The following is a 22,861-nucleotide window of genomic DNA, read 5'->3' on the forward strand; positions in this document are numbered from 1 at the left end:
CAAGGGGCCAATGCGTGTGCAGGGAGGACATGGCAGCCGTGCTGTTTGAAGGCATATAAGATCACATGAAAACCAGAGTCGACAGCATGACGAGTATGGCATTTATATTATTCGAAATCTGCATCAGTGCGTTTGAAAGCTTGTTGGGGATGACTGCATCGAACGAAACGTGACCGTTACACCGTGGCCGCAGGAACCTCAGCAACCTCCACAGCCGCCGCTTTCTTCTTCAAATCCTCGAGCCTCTTCAACTCCTGCTGCATCATCTCATTCTGCTTCCTCAGCCGTTCGGGAATCACCCGATCCCGGATCCCGGTAATCTTCCAGCCCTCCAATCTTCTCACGCCCAGAGCTTTCAGAGTCTTCTTCTCCACCCAGCTGTACTGACTCTCGTCCTCGCGATCGAAGACCATAGGCTCTGTCAGGCTGACAGGCGGGTTGGTGATGATTCTGACGTTGCGAAGGCTGTTGCTGCTCGCAGAGTGCAGCATAAGCGGGTGCAAGAGATAGACATCGCCGACCTGTCCCGTAGCCTCGACGAACGCCTCGCGCGGCATCGAGCGTGCAAGGTCATTAAACCACTTGAGTCCCTGCTCCGGCTCAAAATTGGGATTCTGCGCGCGCGGAGTCATGCGCGGGCTCACGCCCTCCGGATGATCGTGCAGCCACTTCGCCATGACAGGGATGGCAGGCGGGCAGATCATGGTGCCGCCGCCGCCGGGCCGGATGTCCGTGAAGAGCGGGATGACCAGGAGGCCCTGCTCGGGCGAGTCTAGATAGTGTACAAAGAAGTCGCCGTCGACGTGCCACTCGGCCAGATCGCGCGGGTCTGTCTCCTTGCCCTCGCCTTCTGCCGAGCCCAGGTTGACGATCAGCCCGTCGCCCCATTGCCGGTGCTCTTCGGAGATCTTGTCTTCGCCGCCGAGCAGTTCGCCGATCGCTGTCCAGGCTTTGGGCGCAAACTCTGAGGGGTCGAAGCGGTTGTGTGCGGGCATGTTGGTGCGGAGGGTGTGCCAGGTGGATTTGTCGTTGGGGTCCATGCCTAGGCGGGTCCAGACGTTGGAGGTCACTTTGTCGGCTTGCTCTTGCGTGAAGCAGTTGGATAGTTTGATCCAGCCATGTTCGAGGAAGTGGTCGATGTCGGCTTGGGTGAGTACCTTGTCCTGTTGTTGGGCCATCTTGAGTTCTGTCTGACGGTTGATATGCTGAAAGTGAGAGGTTTCGCCGAAAAGGTAGGCGAGGAAGAGCCCACTGTTTTATAGACATCAATACTCCATTCTGCTAAACGGTACATCGGCATGTATAGTCTTCGCCTTCCTGAATCAGCAGGGCGAAGGTAAGCTCCGGCTAAAATGGTTAAAGTGAGCCGTGGCTGCAGCATCCATCCGCGGCTTTAGAGATGAATGCATATTGTAGAAAGACGGTGGCAAGAGAGTCCTCGTCGAGAAACACTCCGTGGCACGAAACGCCAGGATAAGGTGATTTTCGTTTGTATTCACATGAATCGTATATGAATCGCAAGTAAAGTCAATGCCTTTCGATGAACTCCTTTGCAACGCTACGTCAAAACGGACAAAAGTCCAACCGATGCAACTTGAGAAGCGTGATCCTTCTATGCGCCCTCGCTGCCAAACTCAAGCGTCCAATCCGCACTCCTCTTGAGATCCTCGCCGCTGACAGTTGGCCTCGAGCCCTTGATCGCTTTGACGAAATCTTTGACCTGCAGAGGAGGCTCGAGCAATTGCTCCGTATCAACATCCACCCAGCTCATCTCAAGGGCGCCAGCATCGCCTGGACTGCACGGCGTCAGCTTCTCCATGCCGTCAACCTCAACCTTCTTGTAGTGCGTGGCCGTTTGGATTTTGCGCACTGGCTGCATGAGCGCATCTTGCACCGCGATTGAGATATCGGAACCAGAGTAGCCTTCACTGAGTTTCGCCAGAGTCTTGTAGTCGTCTGCCTTCAGCTCGCAGGGTGTGCTGCCCACTGCGATCTCGAACATGCGCATGCGTGCGGGTTGATCAGGAAGACTGATGTGAACGCGTCGTTGAAAACGACGTCGGATGGCAGCGTCTAGTTGCCAGGGAATATTTGTCGCTCCGAGAATCAGCACACCCTTGCTGTCGCGACCGACACCATCCATTTGTACCAGAAGCTCCGTCTTGATGCGGCGCGAAGCCTCCGATTCACCCTCGCCTCTAGGTCCGCACAGCGCATCAATCTCGTCGATGAAAATGATGCTGGGCTTGTTCTCTCGTGCCAGATTGAAGAGCTGCTTTACCAATCGCTCCGATTCACCCATCCACTTGCTCACAAGATCTGAACTGCTGACGGAGAAGAATGTGCTGTTCGCCTCGGTTGCCACAGCTTTTGCGAGATAAGACTTGCCGGTACCTGGAGGCCCGTAGAGCAGGATACCTTTCCACGGCTGTCGCTTGCCGGTGAACAGGTGCGGGAACTTAATAGGCAGAATGACCGCCTCCTTCAGCGCCTCCTTCGCTCCTTCAAGACCAGCAACATCCTCCCACTTAATGTTGGGCTTCTCCGTGAGGATGGCTCCTTGAAGCGCTCCCCTCAGCTTCTTGCTTTCCGCGTCGTCGCCATCATCCTCCTTCCCTTGCCCATTGCTCGCGGTGCCATTGTTGCCCATCGCAGCCGGCTTTCGCTTAGAATTGTCCTGCTCTTCGATGTGCTTCTTCAGCTTCTCTGCGCGCTCCATGTATTCGCCCGCCTTTCCTCGAATCATGTCCTTCGACTTCGGGTTCTTCTCCCATTTCAAAGCCAGCATGAAGAGCTCGAGCGCCGCATAGTACTGCTGATATGCTTTCTCGTATTCGCCGGCGGTGTCCTGTTCGATGGCCTTCTTGACTGTGTCGATCGCACGACCCAGAAAATCTGTGTTTGACATGGTGGAGAGACGGCTGCAGTGCGCAGCGAAAAGGGCTTGCTGGTTATGCCTATGCTCGAACTTTGCTCGCTTTATCGGACGACGCAGACTCTAGACTCTGTTGTTGCCAAAGTGGGGCCTGAGGATGCGCAGTTGGCCAGTCGCGACAGCGTATGCTTGAGGGCCAAGCAGAGCGAGAGGCGTGAAGAGAACGAGCAGTCGAGACAAGGTCTCAGGAATTGTAGCGGAAGAGTCGTGGATAAGGTGTGATGTGACTTGAGGCTATGTCGGCCGATGCTTTGAGTCGAGTCGAGGCGTCCATGTGGAGAACGTCGTGGGTTGGCGGGGTGTCCTGCACGTGAGCCCGCGTTTGTGTGCCTGGCGAACACCTTCACTTCCGACGCCGCCACGCTTGAAGCGAAAGTCTCGCTGGGAAGCCAGTCTACGGAAAGCCTCCAGACTAAGTCCGCAGAGCGAGCCCTCGAGAACGATTCGAGAAGATAGCGCACATTATGGAGCAACAAAAGCAGCTTCAGTCGCTTTCTAACGAATATCAGACCCTGCAAAATGGTGTGTCCAGTTGAGATCACCATTCGTATCCATTTGCAATAGCATGCTGACGCTTAGACAGATATGAGCACTCTGATCACAGCACGCCAGAAGCTTGAAAGTCAGCAGCAGGAAAACAAGGGCGTGCAAAAGGTTCGGTTGAAAGCTCACCGTAAAACCGACAAGAACGCCGTACTCACAAAAGGCCAGGAATTCAACTCACTAGCCGATGATGCCAATATCTATAAGCTAGTCGGCCCTGTGTTACTGAAGCAAGATACTACTGAGGCCAAGAGCACAGTTGATGGCCGACTGGAGTACATTGGCGGAGAGATGTATGACAAGGCGCAAGCTTCGAAAGGTGGAGTAGAGGCTAACATTCTGAAAGCAAGCGTATCGAGGAGAGCATCAAGGAGATTACAGACAAGAGCGAGACCAAGAAGATGGAGGTAAGCGTGCACCCTGCATTCGATTGTCTAGTCCAACGTCCACTACTGACTAGTTCGACAGATCATGCAGATACAAGGAGCGATGCAGCAACAGCAGGGCGCCGCGTAGCGACTATTAATTGTACTTCCATCCATAATTAAGGCATGAGACCAAAACATTTTTGCGACTCGCCGGAGAAATCAAGAGTCCACGAATGAAGTACCTTTCTAAGGATGCCTCTACAGTGTATGCGATGATGCATATGTGGGACCGTCGTCTGTGGTACTTGTGGTGTTTCTTGCAGACTGCCGCTTTTCTTCAGTTTTCAAATGTTCCACGGCGACCACACAGCCGATCCTTCAATCAGGCGTAGCCATCCTTCTCCTTCCGGGTCGTTGCAGGCATCTGTCAAATTATTACAAGTGGAACCAACTATCTCCCATAGCTCGTCGATGGATGACAAGCATGGAAGGAAAGCATTTGATGGAAGTATTTTGTGGACCAGGACCGATTATATATTGTAAGATTATAGAATGTGCCAGATCTGATAGCTGGCTCGGCGTCTTTAGAACCCTTCCCTCTTCTATGTCAGGTCGTAAACCATGCTGACGCCTAAGCTAGAGTACGATTGATAGGATTGTGAAACCAAATGAGGAAAGTCTCTTGCGCCGCGGTACAAGGTGTCACGCGGATTTCGATTCGCTTTCCTAGCTGCTGGGTCGTTTGCATGAATTTAAGGAGCCAGAGATTCGTGCAGGCTTGCATCTGATGTTGTGAGCCTCAGGCTGGCGCTCCAATCTTGAACACTCGCGCGTGTCCTGAAGTGCTCGGTTGCGCTGCCTAGAGACAATGGTGAAACCACAAATCGCGAAATTTTGATTGACGTTGACTGGTGGGCAACGAACAATCTGGCGGATGTTCAGCTTGGTGGTGGTTAAGGTCGGCGGCGGTTCGATTTTGCTCGACTCCCTGGCATCTCTCTTCAAGATTAATCGTTCGTGGCGATTTCGATGGAATTGGGTCTCACGCGGCCTTGTTGGGAGGGAAGTGAGCCTCCTTAACTACACCATCCGGGTGAATTCTCACAAATTCCATGTTGCTCAAACTCAGCCAATCGTATTGCCACGCGTCTAGCTTGACAAGCGTCTGCTCGTCTTGCAGATTGGGAATCCACAAGCCGCTTTCGTACTCCCTTCTCTCAGCGTCCTTGGCCTGCTGCAGCAGTTGTTGCCTGGTAGTTGCCGGTCGTCCTGCCCTTCTCTCAGACTGCAGTTCGTTGATCTCTTCATCCATGTGAGTGAGGTACTCTTCCGCAGCCGCTTGCATTTCAGCCTTGTCGAACGGGTGCAGTGTGTCGGGTAAGTGCTCCTTGAACCAAGCAATGCGGTTCAGCCACGATTCGTTGGCGCCTTTTTGGATCTTGTGTTTTCTGGCTACACGGTCGTCGCGCACAGCGGCTTTGCGGATACGGAGAGCATCTCTGCTGTTTTCGTGCAGAGCTTTCGCGTTGGCTCCCTTCTTTTTGGTGACGTGCTTTTGAATCTTGTTCAATTTGGAAGGCATCTTGCCGACACTCTCTGCTTGCTCAGACGAAACTTCACCGCAGAAAATACTTGTACCCTCAATTGCCCGCGCCTCACTGATCAACCATACAGCGAAGAAATCTTGCAGGGTCGACTTTGGGTTTGCCGCTCCCGCCAAGGCCCGACCCCAGATTGTTTCAGAGGGGCGCTGAGAGAGCGATCGCGGCCTTCAGCCCGGAGCAGCAAGCTTTCCTCCAGGCCGAGGTTCGTCGGCTGTCATGACGAGCGTCTGGCGCATGGGATGCTGCCCGGTTTCTATTCGGCGCCAACCACTGCTATCTTCGCATGAAGCTATGAAAACACCCTAGTCCAATCCCTCCTTCTGATTCAGAGCCTCAATACTTTTCTCCCGGCGCCCTTTGTTTTCCTGCCCCCGACTCACCTCTAGACGGGCCGTCCTCTCACCCACTCGCCAGCCTCAAACGTCGAGGAACCAGATCATCCATCCGCCCGGAATTAACGATTCGATCTCCCACGACACAACATGTCCGCCCTCTCAAAGAACGAAGTGCCGCCCTGGGGCTTGGCCATCGCCGGCTCGACAGGCGCCCTCCTCGCCAACGCCCTCGTCTACCCGCTCGACATCGTCAAGACCCGCCTGCAAGTGCAGGTCAAGCCGCAGCCGGGCGATGCGCTGCGGAACCCCAATGAAGACCCGCACTACACGGGCACGCTGCACGCGATCAAGAGCATCCTGGAAGACGAGGGCCTTGCCGGCCTGTACAGCGGCATGACGGGCAGCCTGATCGGCGTCGCGAGCACCAACTTCGCTTACTTTTACTGGTATTCCACCGTGCGGGCGCTGTACATGAACAAGGTGCAGACGAATGGCAAGCCGGCGAGCACGGCTGTGGAGCTGAGCTTGGGCGCCGTTGCCGGTGCGCTGGCTCAATTGTTCACGATTCCCATCGCGGTCGTGACCACTAGGCAGCAGACGCAGCCCAAGGGCGAGAAGAAGGGTATCTTTGCAACTGGCAAGGAGGTGATTGAGAGTGAGGATGGCTACAGTGGACTGTGGAGGGGTCTCAAGGCTAGTCTGGTGCTGGTTGTCAACCCTGCCATTACATATGGTGCCTACCAGAGGCTGAGGGACGTCCTCTATCCTGGCAAGGTAAACCTTAGGCCTCACGAGGCTTTCCGTAAGTTGAATTCACTCTCTACCAACTGACATAACAGTCGCTAATCGCAAGCAGTCCTGGGCGCTATGTCCAAAGCCCTCGCGACGATCGCGACCCAACCCCTCATCGTCGCCAAGGTCGGCCTGCAGTCTCGCCCTCCCCCCTCCCGCAATGGCAAGCCCTTCAAGTCCTTCATCGAGGTCATGAACTACATCGTCAAGCACGAGGGTCCCCTGGGCCTGTTCAAGGGCATAGGCCCACAGATCCTCAAGGGTCTCCTCGTCCAGGGCTTCTTGATGATGACGAAGGAGAGGATGGAGCTCGTCTTTGTGCTGCTGTTCAGGTACATGCGCAAGATGAGGCAGGAGCAGCTGGCCAAGCTCCAAAAGATTGCGGCCGAGAAGGTGGCTGCTGCTGCGGAGAAGACGAAGGTTGCTGCTGAGAAGGCTGCGGCTTGAGAGGGGGGTTTCAATGACATACGTGGTTATCTATGAGCTTTGTTGATTTGTAGCGGGTCGGCGTTTAGTACCTTCTTATTTTGAGACTATTGGATACTGCTCGAGCAGGCATACTGTGGCGGAATATTTGCTTGTGGGGCGATCTGGGTATATACATGTACAGAGATGAAGTACGCTCTGAGACTTCTCCACAATCCTTGCTGTTTGTTTCATCCTGGTATCCTTGTGGCTTACTTTCTCGACTTGACTTCCTGCTCGAGACCCTTCACGTAGCCCTCTAGCCGCTGGACTGCAGATTGGAGTGCCTGTAAAGAGTTAGGAGACTGTTGGCCGTATATACCACCTGGGAGGGAGCTCGCATACGTATACATCCTCGGTCAGCAGTTCGTTCGACACCTTGTACTCATCCACGACGTAGTAATAGAGCCCGGAGCCGGCGATGACGGAGCCGAGAAGGAACCCGAAGATACTGCCAGAACACCCTTGTCAGCACCGTATTCCAAGTTACGGCGTTCCAAACCGCTCTGCGTTTCCTCAATGCAATGGTTCGCACATCGGCCCTCGTCCCTTCTAGAAGCCCCAAACGGAGCCTACCGGTACTGCGTATAGTCCAAGATCCTCCTCTTCCAACATTTCGCATTCGATCCAAGAAGAATAGTCAGTGCACTCACGTTCCCCTGAAGGCGCCGACAGGCTTGCGCACCGGCGCAACGTCCTGCAGCATTCGCTGGGAGGTCTGGAACGAACGTCTGCTTTGCTGGAAGGCTGCGGTCTGGGCGAAGTTGGTTGCGGGACGGGCAAGAGCTGCGCTGCGGAGCGCAGAAGCAATGCGGGAGGCCATGGTATGTGGGATTTGGAGGTTGTCGGTATGCTAGGTTGGGTAGACGCGTTTGTTTGCGTCGGTTCAATGCTGGCTGCGGAGCATCGGGTGACGATGGAGCTCGAGCTCGGGTCACTCGGGATCCGGCTCGATGGTGGTCAGCTGGAGAGCAGGAAAGAGGGAAGGTGGCCCGAGAGCATCTCACGTTATCAAGCCGGACTCTGACAGCGGACAGACCTGTGATCTGCTATGCTGCTTGCGATGAGTCCTGTCGTGCCTGTCTCTTGAAAAGGCAAGCTTTTCAGGAGCCGGACTCCAAGATGATATGCGGTCCCGTCTAGTGTTGAGATCATCGGACGAACCCATTGATTCTGTTGGAAACATACGCCGAACACGTCGGACATCCCATTACCATCGGCCCTCGAATCTTGAAACTACAACGGACTCAAGGGACTCGAACGAAACGGGATCTAACGGGTCATTTTGAGCATATGAGCCAGATGTAGAACTATTCAAGACGAAGAGCTCCAACCACTAACGTATCATTGGCCTGGCTGCTTGGCTGTCGCCGTTCGTCACCCCTTCGCATTGGTCCGAGATGATCGTCCTTTAGCGCGGAGAATTCTCCGCCAACGAGGGCATGCTAACCGCCTCCAGACGACTAATCACAACTCTAGACACCCAAGCATGCCATTTATCGATGAAATGAAGAAGCGTCAGTGCGATTCATGACCGCTAGCAATTGACATCACTTCTCCATGTTGCCGCATTGCCGTGTTGCCCTAACATTCCTTCGATGCGTTCTGGGCGTCACCCCAGACGTTCTCTTTTTGCCCTAACATCTGCTCCCCTACAGGTGCGCTGCTCACATGTCACATCCAGAGCGAAACCTTAGTTACGACAAACGTGAAAATGCGCCTTTCAAATTCATTAATATTGAGCAACCAGGAGATGCCGCCGAAAAGCGGACTCGACGGCAGGTGCGCTCACACGTGAGCCGACTGCAGCACCGCCTTCACAGAGAACGAAACAGAAACACGGAAAGCCTCAATAAAACGGATGATGCAAATGCGCAAGCTTCGTCTTCCGCAGAAGTCGCTCATGTCAATGAGTCCTCACAAAAACCTCCAAAATCAACCACCGCTCCAGAGGCAACCCGAGTTGTTTTCCAGACAGTAAACAGGTCTGGAGACGATCGGGCCATTAATTCATTACAAAGACGAAATAACGGAACGACGAGTCTGCCTCAAGCTCCAACTACTCCACTAGAGAAGGCATTTTCGCGAGGAGAAATGGCATTTCGCACGATCACTCTCGACGATCCAGAAAACGTCGTTGGATCAAACATTGGTGGCCTCCGGTTGGACATCTCCAACCTAATGGTAGGCAGTTGTCTGATGATCATTCATCTCGATCGTTCACTGACTATCAGCCAGCATTCCTACAAGATGATTGTCTTTATTCAAGCCCAAGACTTTGACCACCATTTTGGCGCAGTGATACCAAACGTCGTATCGTGGGAGAGATTCTACGCATTCGTCTTCCAAGATCCGATCATGATTAGCACAGCCCTTCTCTTAACCGCGCGACACTTCCTTGAAACACTCGGGAGGCCTCCACAGGGAAAGGACCTCGTGCACATTAGGAACCTAGAACAGCATCTCGTCCGCCGCATCAACAGGGCTCTGAGCGATCCACGCGGAATCTCCGACCATCTCCTTGTCGCGGTGAGTCTATGCGCCGCGTACGACGGAAAGCATGGCAATCCTGAGAGTTACGACATCCACATGCGAGGGCTCGTGCAGATGATCAAGCTCCGTGGAGGACTTCCCGAGGTCGGGCGCGATCCGTACGTCGAGCGGCTCCTCCTATGGCAGGATGCGAACGCATCGAAAGTTACGGGCGGGAGAAAATACTTCGATGGAATGACTCGCAGTCCTGGAGCCGATTTTCCCAAGCCGAACACGGAGATATTCCAAATGAAGTAACGTGGGCCTTCGAACTGCCGTAAGGTGTCGGCAAGCGAGTTGGGACACGGCTGGACCGTGTAACTGGCTCGCCGGGCTCTTAGATGAAGATCCGCCTTCTTTAGTGTAAGACAAAGCAGTAAACTCTCTCTCATTCGTTCAAAGCCAACAAGCCAGAAATAACCCGAGCTCATGCAGTGTATATGTCTACACGTTTCCCACTTCACTCAAAAAGCTGACTTTGACTGCATCTAGAGTTGGGCAAGGTCCAGATCAACCTTCATGCCCCACTGTCGCATCCAAAGCGCGAGCCACTCAATAGATACTGGGCCGGCCTCACGCAAGGTTGGGCACGCTTTCTCAGTCATAGCGGTCGAAAATTGAGGCCGCTTGGCATCCTTGCGCCCTATGTCGTGGAAGAAGTCCAGTAGTTTGATCGCCGGTATGCTCTCCACTTCATCCGGTCGCTGGTCAGAAGCGTTTTTCAATGCCGCCAGCCAGTCAGTGTAAGGAACGACTTCAGGTCGGGGCACCATACAAGAGGCGACTTCTGCCACGATTTGGCTCCAATGCGAAACGCGCGGATTGACTACGCCAAAGAATTCGGCATCAGAACCTTCGTGTTCATTGCTTTGGGCCTTGCTCGCTTCACCAGTCTGGGTTTTCTTAGTCACAATCTCCTCAAGTACGTCGGCAAGTATGTCTACCGGTACCCAATCCATTCGATCCATTGCTCCAAGAGAATCTGGCAATTTGCCAAGAGCCTTTGCGCTGTTGATTACACTCGGGAACCATTCGTTCAAATTCCACGCTCCGAGCTCTGATTTGACCGGACCAGCAACCTGACCGACTCGGCAGATTGTGACCGGCACACTGAAGCGCCTGTTCGCGTCAAGGAAGAGCAGCTCGCCCAGGAGCTTTGATTGTGCATAGCCCATGGGTTCCGCCACGGCGAAGTCACCGAGTGGTTGTTCTGGCACCTTTCCATCGTAAATGTAAGCCCAGTTGTTCGCGGCGCCGACGCTGGAGATGAAACTGACTGCCGCGTGCTTCATGGATCGATGAGCCAGCTCGATTAGACGGTAGCAGGCGTCCAGCTGTGGCTCGAAAGACGACATGGGGAGGTTGAAGTTCACTTCCCATGCACCGTGAAAGATGTGTGTAGTCTCGTTGGTCAGGGTGGCATATTGTGCTTTGCTCAATCCGAGCTTGTCCTTTGCAAGATCGCACTCAAGAAATTGGACGTTCGAAAACTCATCAGTTAGGCCGCGAGCTTGGTGGATGCGTTGTTGCTTGCCAAGGGTCCCTCCGGTGCGATTTAAGCAAACAATCTTGGCGAACTTGCGCTGCCGGATTAAGCAATCAAGAAAATAAGAGCCGACCGAGCCCGTAGAGCCAGTGAGGACCATGACTTCTGTGCGATCGAGATCGTCGAGTTTGGAGGTATAGGAATCGAGGATTTGTTGCATGCTGGTCTCGCCAGCGTCTGATTCGCCCGGGCTTGGAATCTCCCCCGTGATTGACTGCATGAGTGCATTGGATAGCATTGCCGCCGAAGGGTTCTGATAGATCGTTCTGGCTGTCAAGCGTTTCTGGACTGTATCAGCTCGATCACTCAGGCCCTTCCGGACCAATCGTAGTAGTCTCGTCACTTTCAGTGAGTCGAAGCCGAAGTCGAAGATGTTATCATTTTCACGGATTTTTGCACCGGACAAGAGCTCTTTGGACATGATCTGCAATATCGACTCAGTCAAAGCGGGTAAGCTGCTGGTTTCAAGAGCTTGAGTCGACTCTGTGTCGATTCCGGGGTTGGAGTACAGGTCGTCGATGGTTTCTTTCAGAGCGTTGATGGTAGGCATTCGTTGCACCTCTCCTTTTGACGATCGCAGGAAGTTCTGATCAGGGTGAAGCAACCTAACATGCGACGGGTGAATCTGAGCATGGGAGGGGAGCATTTCATTCGCACCCAAGACTTTCGACACGATAGTATGTTTGTCTCGACTCCCAAGCTGGTTTTGCGAAGGCTCAACCAGTAATCCAGGTTGCTCTTGACCCGCGCCGGCCACGAGCGCGGACTTGATACCATTCTCGTGCGATATCCAACTTTCAGCGCTGACAGGGTTGAATTTCTCGCCGTTGGAGAGCACGATTATGTCGTCTAATCGACCCCGATATCTCCACAAGTCGGGTTTGCGAGGATGCCTCTCGTAAAGATCTTTCATGGAGTATTCGTCAGCATCTGGAAAGGTGCAAAACGCTCCTTGATGTCTGGAAGACTCAGGGGTGCGAACAAAAATGAGTTCGTACAGCCCTTGCATGTGCTCCCTAAATTGTATACCAAGGGACGGATGGTAACAATGGTAGGGCCAGTCATCCTGCTCGGCAGGTAAGAGCTCCGGAAGATTGAAGGTCTCAGTTGAACCGAGTATTTGCAAAACTTTGAGCTTGGTCTGTAAAGCGTCTCCGGCTGCTTGTGGTAAAGGCCCACCACCATATGTAACGCTAGACCATTTGCACATCGTTTTAACGAGCTCGTCGTCGGCGGCAACTTCCGCCAGCAAAGAGGGCGGCAAGATACCGGCCTCCGCGATGCCATGCTTCAACACCAGCTCTACAGTGTGCACCGATGGTGGAGCTTGTGAGGGCCCAAGTAGAAGCTCTGTTGACTGGAAGCATGAATAGCTGAAGAAGTCCCAGCCAGCGGAGTGAAAGGGTGGAAGAGCAGTGTAGACTCGTCGATTCGCCCAGTCGCGTGCAGTAACATGGCGGCCGGCGATGTCCTGTAAGAGTTGTTGAGCATCGATGGTGGCAATCAAGTTGTGCCTGATATCAACAGGTTTCGGGAATCCTGTAGATCCGGAAGTGTGTAAAACGAGGAACGGTTCGTTTGCGACTTCAGCATACGTCTTGGTCCATGGGTATGCATCAACGACATTGGGATCAAGCAAGTCATTGAGTTCTGGAAGCTCGAACTCGAGATTGCCATCTTTTTCTAGCAAAGATCTGAAGAGGTCGTCCGGCCTTTTCTCTCGGGGTCGGAAAAGGGTACGACAATCTGTCGCTTCTAGTAACGACAAATCTGCATCCAAATGGTTCCTGGGGGATGGGAAAAGGGCCTATTTGCACGATCAGATGGCGTCAGTCGATGGACGAGGGCTTGTAGCGACCGACCTTCACCCGAAATTTGCAAGCGGCACACGCGAAAATGTAATAGCGAATATCGGAAGGACCGATGTAGGCGACAGTCTCGAGATCATGCCTTCGCGTCAATAGAGCATCAAGGTGCCATGCCAATCTGTTGATGGCGTTTGAAAGCACAGCAAAAGTGACGGTGGTGAGCTCGCCATCTTCCAACGCTGCTTCAGACCTCGGAAATCGCGCCCACACTTGATCGGGTGATTCTTTGGCGATGGCGTCAATCGTCTCCGGGAGGCTGCGTTCGGCGCAGGGCATGACGGGGAGTTAGCAATCGCTGGTCGCACTCGTCGACGTTCCTTGCAGTATCTTGAGAAGGAGACGGATATCTTTGACCGCGTGCAAGGCCGGAGTCGTGACTATCTCATATTTGTATGGGTTCGCATAGGCAGCGAGCTAGCAGCCGGTTTACGAATCCCTTTCCGGCGTGAACCGCGGATCGAACATACACGCAAGCCCGCGATTTGAATCGGTGCTCCATCTCTCGAAATGATCACGGACTATGCTGAAGTCAACGATGAGGAACATTGGATCGTAGTTGGCTGTGCGTGAGCTGTCTTCCGAAGTAAAAGCGTGTGAGCTACTAGATGCGGCTAGCATTGGCCCGGGATTGCAGATCACTTGCGGAAGCTAATGGCTCCTTCACGACGATCTCCAGTCTAGCGGGATTGGATCCAACGACACGGTAGGTTCAGATCGCTGTTCGGCTCCGATGTGAGATGAGCCCGCACAAATCTCCACCATGTTACTTCAGTTTGACATCACGGCTTCCTTTTATTAACAACGCAGCCTGCAATGCCTCGTTCGTAAGAGGGTTATGTCATGGCCTGGCCTGGTCCGGCTGTGCCTGTATTTGTTTTTGCTCGTCACGCAGGTAGATTCGTCGCTGTTGGCGCAACGCCCACGACACAAGTTCTGTAGTGAGTGCCGGTGATTCGATTTTTTCTTGCCTCCCGCTGCCGTTTCACCTTGGTTGGAATCCACCGACCAGTTTGCCGGAAGACGTCCTCAATGACAGGTACCTCGGGGTCTTTTGAGGACCAACGAAGCGACTCAAAACCTTCGTTAGACGATGTTGAAGCAACACCTGGCGGCGAAAAGGTCGATGAGCATGACGAAAAACACCCATCACCAGATGACGGTGTCCCTCCGGCGCCGTTCTCACTTCCTCGCGAGATCGCCTTCGTCCTCATGATATGCCTGGCCCAATTCTTGTCATTGGCCTCTCTGGCTCAGTCGATTGCTCCAATAGAAATCATTGGCAGGAGCTTTGGGTTGGTCAGCGAGGCTGAACTGAGTTGGTTTCCAGCTAGTTTCAGTCTGACATATGGCACCTTTATTCTTCCCGCCGGACGTCTTGTGAGTGAATCTCACAACCACTGGAAAGCCGACACACTGACCGATCAACAATAGGGGGATATGTACGGTCATCGCAACATGTACGTCGTCGGGTTCCTGTGGCTCGCTGTTTGGTCCGTCGTTGCTGGCGTCTCAGTGCACAGCGGCAACATCCTCTTCGTCGTCAGTCGTGCGTTCCAAGGCATCGGATGTGCACTGTTCGTACCGAACGCACTCGCCATAGTCGGAAGGACGTATGGTGCGAGCCCGCGGAAAAACATGATACTGGCTCTCTTTGGAGCGGCAGCGCCGACTGGTTGGGTGGTGGGAGCAGTCTTCTCTTCTATCTTCGGTCAACTGGCTTGGTGGCCGTGGGCGTATTTTGCTCTCGCCATCGCCTGCGTCGCCATGGTTTCCGCGGCTTTTGTTGTCATACCGAAGGATGATGTACCCACGACTAGCATCGGAGACTTCGATTTCATGGGTGCCATCACAGGCGTGGGAGGACTCATCCTCTTCAGCTTTGCCTGGAATCAGGCTGCACTTGTTGGTTGGGCCACGGTGTATACATACGTACTCCTCATTGTAGGAGTGCTGCTGCTGGCTGCCTTTGCTGTTGTCGAGATCAAATTCTCGAAGAACCCGCTGGTGCCACTCCGAGGTTTCAAAGGCGATGCGGCTTTAGCTCTTGGAGTCATTGCAGCTGGCTGGGGCAGCTTCGGAATATGGGTTTTCTATCTCTGGAGGCTCATAGAGAGTCTTCGCGGATACTCAGCGCTCGCGGCATGCGCACAGAACTCGCCGGTGGCCATCTCAGGTTTGTGCGCGGCAGTCGCTACCGGGTTCCTGCTCTCCCACACCAAGGTGCCTTACATCTTGCTTCTATCGACACTGTTCTTCCTCGTCGGACAAATTCTGCTTGCGACGGTCCCTGTCGAACAAATCTATTGGGCGCAAACCTTCGTCTCGATCATCATCATGCCTTGGGGCATGGACATGAGCTTTCCGAGCGCGACGATCCTGTTGAGCAACAGCACTCCGAAGAACGACCAGGGAATGGCATCTTCCCTAATAAATACCACCCTCAACTACAGCATATCCCTCGCTCTCGGCATCGCAGGGACTATCGTCAAGAACGTCAACGCCTCGGGCACCAACGTTTTGGGCGGATACAGGGCGGCCTGGTATTTCGGTATCGGACTGGACGGTATTGCGGCCATCATCGCGTTGTATTTTGTTGTCCGCTACCGATGATTGAGTAGCTTGGGTCATTCAATGATCTGTTAGGCGTCCATCAAATGTGATGTCATGGACGGAGATAAGCTGCTGTACTGTAATCCGGCGCGGGGTGACCCGGCTTCTGGGATTTGATTATACCCGTTGTCATCTGTTGTAACAAGTACTTAATAGGTAGAGTCGAACCAACGTTAATTGGACTACTTCGAAGATCTGTCTGAAAGCCGAAAATGGAGCCATTCACCAGCCCCCTCGCAAATGGAGCAGCAGTCACAGGAATAAGCTCAATTCCCCAGAGGTCGTCTTAAACAATGGAAAAGGCGCCGTTGATCGTCGCTCTCCACGGCGGAAGCTATGGCTGCGACTACTTCGACGCGGACGAAATCCACACAGCGGCGATCCCAAGTCAAGCCTACAATGTCCCTTTTGTCGCCATAGACCGGCCTTGCTATGGCGGCACGACTCCCTTTTCGCCCTTGCCTGACCAGTCTGAGTTCGCACAGCAGACCGGCGTCTGGATGCATCGGTACATCCTTCCGGCGCTGTGGGAGAAATTCGGCAAGGGTTGTTCTTGCATTGTCCTCCTGTGCCACAGCCTAGGCTGTCAAGGAGGAATCATTGCCGCTGCTTTGCACGCGCAGGACGAGACACCAGGGTACCCGCTCGGCGGTATTGTAGCTTCCGGTATGGGACATCAATGCGCTCCATGGTATCTACAGGCTCCGCAGATGGAAGCCAATGTGGGGACAGACTATCACAAGTATGCTTCTGTTGAAGCTAAGGACAGCCTCATGTTCCCTCCTGGCACGGCGGATCCAGCCATCCTACAGACGTCCGAGAAGCTCAACCGCCCAATTCCAGTTTCTGAAGCGAACAGCGTCCGCAAGTCATGGCAGCAGTGGCGTGAGCAGTGGGCCGCGCACGTGAAGGTGCCGGTCATGTTTGCCTTGGTGGAGCTGGATTGCTTCTTTGAGGGGACTAGGGAGCACTTGCAGGAGTGTGTGGAGGCGTTTCATAACAGCCCGCGGGTTGACAGCAGTCTGGTGCCGGGAGCTTCGCATTGTATGGAGCTGAGCTTTTGGTCAAAGGGATGGTATGCGACAGCATTTGGGTTCGCGATGGAGTGTGCGGTTGACCATGCTTTGAAGGCAAAGGTGTAGTATTGGCATGTGGAGCAACTCTGGGTTGTTTGAAAAGAACAAACTTTTTCGTAGCATAGATCATGGGCTACTCAAAGCCTGACTAACTCCCGAGCGCGACCGCGGCGCGTCTCAGGCAAATAGAGCTCTGTAATTGCTGCCGTACATAGCGGCCTTCTCTTCCGACGACAGAAATGACGCATTATCGATCGCCGCAATCTCGTACGCGTAAGTGTAATTTGGAGCGTAGGGAAAGTCCTGGATGCTGCGTAAGCGAACATGCCATCGGATAGTGGCGCGAATGAGGACACACAGATCCGTACAAGAGCTGACTGGTCGGTATGTTATACCCGAGCAAGCCCTGAACCTGCCTGGGGAACACAGGCCCCGCTACATCCCAAAAAAAGCGCGTGGCGTAAGCCGTTCGGCTCTCGCTTTGGAGATCAGCCGACTGTGAGGTGAGAAACCTGTCCTCGATAGCGGGGAAGGCGCCCCCGGCGTGCGACACGACCCATTTCAAGGAAGTGAAAGTGGCGATAGTCCCCGTGAGTGTGAGATCCATGAAAGTTCGCGCCGTTTCGAAGTAGTATTCGACGAAGCCCTCAGGATAGGAAGTTGGATTGCCGCTAATCAGGCTGCCGTTGGATGAGCGCATGCAGGGTCCGGAGGGGTGGACGAAGATTGGGGTTGGGCTAGGCATGGAGTTGATGTGAGCGAAGAAAGGGCGAAAGGTGCCGTTGCCCAAGTAGTAGCCTTCATGGTTTGATAGTAGCCCTAGGCCGGAAGCGCTGAGGCGATTGAGAGCATAGTTGGCTTCGGTGATGCTAAGTTAATCCATTAGACATCGGTAATGAAATGAGGGGATGCAGTTGGCTCACGCCGCATCTGTGTAAGGCAAAGGTATGACCGCGAAGAAGGAGAGAATTTGCGGAAATTTGTACGCAAGCTTCTCGATGATTAGCTGAGCGTATCATCTTCATCGCCACATAAAGACTGGATTACCGCTGCCAGATACTCATTCAAGAGCCTTGCCAGAGCTGCCGACTTAGTCTGTGAGCCGAGGAAGACAACTGAAGCAGGAGTTGTGATCGACAAGACGGCATGCTTGATGCCCGCTGAGGCCATGAGATTCAGATGTGCTTCTAAGGTCCAGTTCGGCGTTGGGGCTCCACCAGTGGATGGGACCAAAGCTTGATACCACTGGGGAGCGGCATGCGTATGCACATCAAATTTGCTGCCGTTGTTGATTGCTGATGAAATAGTAAGATTATCCAAGGCGTAAATCGACTCGATTGAAGCGAGAGCCTCTGCCGTGATAGGCAGGCTGTACAGATCTATATTATCATCGTTGGCAGCAGTGAGGATTCTTGATGTGATGTTGTTGTGAGCAGAACAAAAGGCTGCAAGACACACTACGACTAAACGGAGATTCCAAGCCGTAGCGACAATCAGCCAGTTGAGAAAGCTAGGAAAGATCGGAGCAGACGAAGCTGTACTTATCTGCACTTTTGTATGAAATCAGCCGTGCCATTTCTGATGGTGCTACTAATCATCTGTCCTGTCGGAGTACATCAGCAGACGGCACGGCTTGGGAACCCATACATTATGCATGTCAGCCCTCGCTTGTATGCACGAACGCTCAAATCAGAAGGTCGAACCTTTGGATTTGCAACTTTACTCGGGTCATGTGGCTCGAGCCTTGTTAAAGCTGCGATACAGCTGAAACGCATCGCCGCAAGCTACCCGAAGAAGCTGCATTCAGCGCCGTGCATCCAAGCCGAGGACAAGTAAGGCGACGTCGTGGCGCAAACCGAGAGTGATTATCGTGTCCATTCTCTGGTCGTTTCGCCGAACCGAGAGCATATTTTCTTGGGAATAAGGGCAATCCCCAAGCGGTTTGCCGCAACATTCGCCCCCCTTTTCGTTTCGCTTCCGAAGTTGTTTGTTAATCGGTAAAAGGGAGAGACTGCGCTTTGCGGGCTCCACAAATCTCTCACCAGCGAGTCCCAAAGGCGAAGGCCTGAAGTATAGCGCAAATGCCGACCTGCAGGCCAATATTGGGCTGTTGGTCCTGGGTACTGCCCTTATCTCTTCGGTACTGCGGCTTCCCCATGCGCCAGTCCTTGCAAATTTTGGGCATGCACATATCGCTGCAATACAGCGGGCTCCGTCTTGAGCTTGAATGAATTGTCCCGAGGCTTATGGCTCTGTTCGAGTGCCCCTCCCGACGCTTTCGTCGTCTCGCTTGTCTCATTTCGGAGGCTTTTCATTGCGTATTTGCGCCCGCAAGGCGTCCATGTACTCCGCCATGAAGCCTTGCTTGGGCGGCTCAGCAGACCTCCGTTGAGCATCCTGCCACGCAGAATCCGCACCATCATCTTCTACCTTGGTCTGCGAAGACTTGTGCTGGTGCGAAGACTTGTGCTGGTTGGTCTCCCAGATCTTTCCTTCGTCCCGAAGCACAGTACTGTTGTGCTCTCCTCTTTCTGCGCGACCGAGCTGCGACTTCAGCTCGTCGAAGAAATGCTGTCCAAAACCCGGACCATCTGGTCGATCGATGTCCGTGCCGCCCTTCTCCTCTGGTGGCATACCGTTGCGGATGCGATGAACGTTCTTTGCGACTTTCTCGACGGCGCGGTGGAAGCCCGGTGTGCGCAGCAGCTGCTCGACCATCCAGCCTTCAAGCAGTCGAAGCCAAGGCGCCATGCTGAATGATGGCTACTGTGGAATCATGCAAGTCAAATTGCTGAAGCCGGTGGTGTAACGATTTGCCGCCGAGATGTCGCAGGTCTCGGATGTATGATGGCGGCGCTAGACGCTGGAGAGATCGGGCCTAGGGTCAGGCCGGGAACCGAGCACGCCGTGCGCGCGATGCGGGCGCTTGTTTCACGATGGGCTGCTGTTGGCTGGACGTCATCGACGCGCCGAGGCTGAACGCTGCTGCCCTCGTTTTGGCGGCAGGCGGCCTCAGGGCGGATTTAGGCATCGCCTTATTGGGCCGACGCAAAAATAATCTGGCAGTAGGCAATCGTTGTGCAGCACCATTGTATGCTGCTTTTCTCAAAGGCCTCGTTATACGATCACCTGTTGCAAACATCTCAACATCCGTCACTGGATCCGGAGTAAAGGAAGACGTGCAAGAGGAGGACTAAATTGCATAAGGCGCAGGGCAAATAGAGCGCCGCCCTGCATATACCGCCGAAACGCCTTATCTTAAGAAGGCTCGTCTGGCGTCTGCCTTCCTCGCCGCACGAAAGCAGACTGCGAAGCGCCGGGATAAAGGCCTACTTTCAACCGACCACGACGCATCTGCACACGTCCGTTACACAGGCGCCGCTTCGGCGCTATCCACCATGAGCACACCAAGCCTCCCGGCCTTTCTGAGCCAGTCGAAGACAGGCGGGTACATCACGAGACAGATCGACATGTGAACTTGCACTAACAACTCGGACAGATGTACATGCCAAATTCATAGACCTCGAGTGGCAGCAGCGTAACCGTCTCCTCGCCGGAGCTCAAGCTTCATCAAATCCCGATCAGCCATCACAATGGGCCCGCCTCACCGGAGAGGCTGTCGCGGCCCGAAACCGATATGTCAACGTCGAGCCTTTTGCGCAGAACAGGGTCAGGCTCAATGTAGCCGAAGGAGTGAGCGACTACATCAATGCTTCGCCAATCCAGTTGGGCAAGAGAAGGTACATAGCAACTCAGGGACCGAAGAACACAAACCTCAACCACTTCTACCGCATGGTTAACGCAGAGGTACGCGGGAGAGCTGTGGTAGTCATGCTTACACAGACGCATGAGTCGGGACGGGAGAAATGCTTCCAATATTACCCTCTGTCATCGGAAGAATCGCCGTTGCAGATTCCACCTGACCATGAATCCGGCGATGGCTTTCAAGGCACGGTGGAGCTCACGAGCATCGAGGACGATGAGCCAACCCGTACTCAGATCCGACAACTTCAACTCCGAACAGAGACTGGCAACTCCGCCCTGCCACCGCAAGAACAAGAAATCTACCACCTCCTCTTCTCCGGCTGGCCCGATTTCCTCGTCCCAGAAGGCGACGACCGCGCCGCCCTCACCCGCCTCATCCAGCTCTCCGCACAACTCAACTCAAAGCCTTCAGATCCCTCCGCGACACACACCAACGGCGCCGCAGCGGCCGACTTCGCGGACTCCGAACAAGACAACCCTCGCATCATCCACTGTTCCGCGGGCGTGGGCCGCAGCGGTACGTTCATCGCGCTGGACTACTTGCTCTCACTCCTATATTCGGGCCAGCTGGACAACGTTCCTCCGGAGAAAGACCCCATTATGGAGACGGTCGATGCACTGCGGCAGCAGCGTATGATGATGGTGCAGGGCGAGGGGCAGTTCCATTTTGTCTACGAGACGCTGAAGGAGGCTTTCATCCAGCGGGCCAATGGAGGGTCTCCGGATGCTATTGGAGGTGCGGAGAGTGGGGCTTGAGGGCAAATAATGACATTGAGGAGGCCCTGCAAGTCTTGCGAAAGATCAGAACCACGCTTGAGCAAGGATTGACGCTGGCTTGTGATCGCAGGCGAGATGTGCACAATCACGAAGATGCGGATCAGGAGATTGGGAATGCTTTCTTGACTTTCTCGCTGGCAGCAGCATAGCGACTTGTTTTTCTGATGAGCAATGTTCCACGTTGGTGCTTTCTATGCAAGGAGAGGGCAGCTTGACTCTGGAGCGTTCAGCCCAGAATCTTCTTGAACCAGCATGGGCGGGCTGACAAAAGTTATGAAACGTTTAATCGAGGCAGCATTTGTGATTTCATGGACATAAGTATTTAGGTGCGCTTTGCACATAGCATAAAAGCTTATTTGTTCGCTTTACCTTACCCGGTGCACCCATTATTTCTGCCTGCCGATGTATATCGCGAGTTTGTACGTTTAACTGAGATACCTTACTGCTTGATATGATCTTTTCGCTACTGGATGTCTCACGCCGTCGATCGGTCAGGTAGATAGTGTACGGGTATGCGTCATGCCCATCGAAATGTCTTCTACTTTGCAAGATCTATTTACAGGCGAGCAAGTTCGTCCCAGAAGCAGACTTAAAGCCATTGACTGTGCTGGTCTTTTGCAATCTTCTATTGAGCGCATCAAGGATGCCGGGTCGGAGTCTCGGAATTGCAGCCAAGCCGGCCGTCCCTTGCGAGCTCATCAACATCACCTCCACATCAACGATGGCCGCCTGCCATAGACTCGGGCACCATTGGCTCTGTCGACATGGCAGTCTTCACCATTTCATGTCGAAGATGCAAGGCAACACTCCTGCTAATGGCACACGCGCAAGGAGGTAGCGCGACATCTCTAGACGTGGCGACAATGTCTGCTGCAACATATCTGTCGAGAGACAGTGGGCTTTGATCGCCCAACCATTCTACGATTTGTCGAAGTTATTCTCAGATAAAGTCGGCAGTTGATGCACAAAAACTAGACGAGGAATTCGACGCCTGTCTCGACGAGAAAGCCCCTGGCCTTCTCGCCTTCCTGCTCCAGGCGCGACGTAGGTGGAAATGCCGACGGAGAAGACATTTCGCTATCGGTACTGACCATGAGGCTAGATTGGGAGCATGCCAGCCTCGAATCACAGTTGCCGTTACGATAGTTGGGCTGAGGGACAGCCGTCAGCTCGCAAATCGTCTTCCGTGGCGGAAAGTGTTTCCCTTGCCGATGGATGCGGTTAGCAAGTCGGTACCGAGATGCCCGTTATCCTGTCCCTAGATGAAGGCATGTCCCAACAGAAGTTGAGCCCAGAGTCTTTGACTTGGCTGTCGCCTTTCGACATAGCCTCCAGCGGCTTCTCTGTCGGCTTCCGTCGTGGTAGAGGATGTAGACGCTCATGCTTGTCGAAGGTGAAGTGGTGGGGCTCCAGTAGATGTTGCGACCAGGAGCAAAAGACTCATGCCTGCAAAACACGTTTGGACTCGGAACTATGGACTCGCTGCATACGAGGAATATCCAGTAACAGAGAACTCCGCAGACGCCATGAATCACCGACACCAGCCTCTTTCACGTCGCGCTCCAGAGCCACGTGATGGGGCAATCTATCTGCGGGAGGGTCCGCAGTGGTTGACGAAGTCAAAGGTCGTGCCTTCCTCACGAGT

At 53.8% G+C, this 22,861-nt stretch overlaps 13 protein-coding genes across 13 annotated transcripts; 6 read left to right on the plus strand and 7 right to left on the minus strand.

The window, feature by feature from the left end:
- Positions 1-176: 176 nt before the first annotated feature.
- Positions 177-1,178, minus strand: WHR41_07882 (uncharacterized protein; the record flags this gene model as incomplete). The annotated part of the gene is made up of 1 exon (XM_069376486.1): positions 177-1,178. One exon carries the CDS (start codon positions 1,176-1,178, stop codon positions 177-179), a length of 1,002 nt encoding a protein of 333 aa, XP_069226361.1.
- A 434-nt stretch (positions 1,179-1,612) lies between these two features.
- WHR41_07883 (uncharacterized protein) lies at positions 1,613-2,908 on the minus strand (the record flags this gene model as incomplete). The annotated part of the gene is made up of 1 exon (XM_069376487.1): positions 1,613-2,908. One exon carries the CDS (start codon positions 2,906-2,908, stop codon positions 1,613-1,615), a length of 1,296 nt encoding a protein of 431 aa, XP_069226360.1.
- A 372-nt stretch (positions 2,909-3,280) lies between these two features.
- Positions 3,281-4,354, plus strand: WHR41_07884 (uncharacterized protein). Its single transcript, XM_069376488.1, has 5 exons — positions 3,281-3,457; positions 3,519-3,589; positions 3,647-3,771; positions 3,825-3,885; positions 3,947-4,354. The coding sequence occupies exons 1-5, from the start codon at positions 3,400-3,402 to the stop codon at positions 3,992-3,994; spliced, it is 363 nt and encodes a 120-aa protein (XP_069226367.1). The 5' UTR covers positions 3,281-3,399; the 3' UTR covers positions 3,995-4,354.
- Positions 4,355-4,888: 534 nt separating this feature from the next.
- Positions 4,889-5,428, minus strand: WHR41_07885 (uncharacterized protein; the record flags this gene model as incomplete). Its single annotated transcript, XM_069376489.1, has 1 exon — positions 4,889-5,428. The coding sequence occupies one exon, from the start codon at positions 5,426-5,428 to the stop codon at positions 4,889-4,891; it is 540 nt and encodes a 179-aa protein (XP_069226366.1).
- Positions 5,429-5,668: 240 nt separating this feature from the next.
- WHR41_07886 (uncharacterized protein) lies at positions 5,669-7,207 on the plus strand. Its single transcript, XM_069376490.1, has 2 exons — positions 5,669-6,587; positions 6,642-7,207. The coding sequence occupies exons 1-2, from the start codon at positions 5,933-5,935 to the stop codon at positions 7,022-7,024; spliced, it is 1,038 nt and encodes a 345-aa protein (XP_069226365.1). The 5' UTR covers positions 5,669-5,932; the 3' UTR covers positions 7,025-7,207.
- WHR41_07887 (uncharacterized protein) lies at positions 7,139-7,956 on the minus strand. Its single transcript, XM_069376491.1, has 3 exons — positions 7,696-7,956; positions 7,388-7,493; positions 7,139-7,329 (listed from the first exon to the last, which is right to left on the minus strand). The coding sequence occupies exons 1-3, from the start codon at positions 7,863-7,865 to the stop codon at positions 7,255-7,257; spliced, it is 351 nt and encodes a 116-aa protein (XP_069226364.1). The 5' UTR covers positions 7,866-7,956; the 3' UTR covers positions 7,139-7,254.
- A 563-nt stretch (positions 7,957-8,519) lies between these two features.
- WHR41_07888 (uncharacterized protein) lies at positions 8,520-10,491 on the plus strand. The gene is made up of 3 exons (XM_069376492.1): positions 8,520-9,226; positions 9,281-9,937; positions 10,067-10,491. Exons 1-2 carry the CDS (start codon positions 8,714-8,716, stop codon positions 9,830-9,832), a joined length of 1,065 nt encoding a protein of 354 aa, XP_069226359.1. The 5' UTR covers positions 8,520-8,713; the 3' UTR covers positions 9,833-9,937; positions 10,067-10,491.
- On the minus strand, positions 10,063-13,264 carry WHR41_07889 (uncharacterized protein; the record flags this gene model as incomplete). Its single annotated transcript, XM_069376493.1, has 2 exons — positions 10,063-12,927; positions 12,983-13,264. 2 exons carry the CDS (start codon positions 13,262-13,264, stop codon positions 10,063-10,065), a joined length of 3,147 nt encoding a protein of 1,048 aa, XP_069226358.1.
- Positions 13,265-14,017: 753 nt separating this feature from the next.
- On the plus strand, positions 14,018-15,598 carry WHR41_07890 (uncharacterized protein; the record flags this gene model as incomplete). The annotated part of the gene is made up of 2 exons (XM_069376494.1): positions 14,018-14,365; positions 14,420-15,598. The coding sequence occupies 2 exons, from the start codon at positions 14,018-14,020 to the stop codon at positions 15,596-15,598; spliced, it is 1,527 nt and encodes a 508-aa protein (XP_069226409.1).
- A 212-nt stretch (positions 15,599-15,810) lies between these two features.
- WHR41_07891 (uncharacterized protein) lies at positions 15,811-16,740 on the plus strand (the record flags this gene model as incomplete). Its single annotated transcript, XM_069376495.1, has 2 exons — positions 15,811-15,849; positions 15,901-16,740. The coding sequence occupies 2 exons, from the start codon at positions 15,811-15,813 to the stop codon at positions 16,738-16,740; spliced, it is 879 nt and encodes a 292-aa protein (XP_069226410.1).
- On the minus strand, positions 15,965-17,844 carry WHR41_07892 (uncharacterized protein; the record flags this gene model as incomplete). The annotated part of the gene is made up of 4 exons (XM_069376496.1): positions 15,965-16,977; positions 17,033-17,543; positions 17,598-17,665; positions 17,722-17,844. 4 exons carry the CDS (start codon positions 17,842-17,844, stop codon positions 16,852-16,854), a joined length of 828 nt encoding a protein of 275 aa, XP_069226411.1. The 3' UTR covers positions 15,965-16,851.
- A 1,125-nt stretch (positions 17,845-18,969) lies between these two features.
- On the minus strand, positions 18,970-19,425 carry WHR41_07893 (uncharacterized protein; the record flags this gene model as incomplete). The annotated part of the gene is made up of 1 exon (XM_069376497.1): positions 18,970-19,425. One exon carries the CDS (start codon positions 19,423-19,425, stop codon positions 18,970-18,972), a length of 456 nt encoding a protein of 151 aa, XP_069226412.1.
- A 647-nt stretch (positions 19,426-20,072) lies between these two features.
- Positions 20,073-21,195, plus strand: WHR41_07894 (uncharacterized protein; the record flags this gene model as incomplete). Its single annotated transcript, XM_069376498.1, has 2 exons — positions 20,073-20,118; positions 20,174-21,195. The coding sequence occupies 2 exons, from the start codon at positions 20,073-20,075 to the stop codon at positions 21,193-21,195; spliced, it is 1,068 nt and encodes a 355-aa protein (XP_069226413.1).
- Positions 21,196-22,861: the final 1,666 nt, after the last annotated feature.

This window comes from Cladosporium halotolerans (genome assembly GCF_011745625.1).
Source record: "Cladosporium halotolerans strain TM138-S3 chromosome Unknown Sca37, whole genome shotgun sequence".
Taxonomy (NCBI): domain Eukaryota; kingdom Fungi; phylum Ascomycota; class Dothideomycetes; order Cladosporiales; family Cladosporiaceae; genus Cladosporium; species Cladosporium halotolerans.

Coding starts and splice junctions, on each gene's coding strand:
- WHR41_07884 (XM_069376488.1), top strand. CDS start 3,400: ATGGAGCAACAAAAGCAGCTTCAGTCGCTTTCTAACGAATATCAGACC. Junction 3,590..3,646: donor AAAACAAGGGCGTGCAAAAG/GTTCGGTTGAAA, acceptor ACAAAAGGCCAG/GAATTCAACTCACTAGCCGA. Junction 3,886..3,946: donor GCGAGACCAAGAAGATGGAG/GTAAGCGTGCAC, acceptor CTAGTTCGACAG/ATCATGCAGATACAAGGAGC.
- WHR41_07886 (XM_069376490.1), top strand. CDS start 5,933: ATGTCCGCCCTCTCAAAGAACGAAGTGCCGCCCTGGGGCTTGGCCATC. Junction 6,588..6,641: donor TAGGCCTCACGAGGCTTTCC/GTAAGTTGAATT, acceptor AATCGCAAGCAG/TCCTGGGCGCTATGTCCAAA.
- WHR41_07887 (XM_069376491.1), bottom strand. CDS start 7,865: ATGGCCTCCCGCATTGCTTCTGCGCTCCGCAGCGCAGCTCTTGCCCGT. Junction 7,494..7,695: donor GTCGGCGCCTTCAGGGGAAC/GTGAGTGCACTG, acceptor GTGTTCTGGCAG/TATCTTCGGGTTCCTTCTCG. Junction 7,330..7,387: donor TGCTGACCGAGGATGTATAC/GTATGCGAGCTC, acceptor AACTCTTTACAG/GCACTCCAATCTGCAGTCCA.
- WHR41_07888 (XM_069376492.1), top strand. CDS start 8,714: ATGTCACATCCAGAGCGAAACCTTAGTTACGACAAACGTGAAAATGCG. Junction 9,227..9,280: donor TGGACATCTCCAACCTAATG/GTAGGCAGTTGT, acceptor ACTATCAGCCAG/CATTCCTACAAGATGATTGT.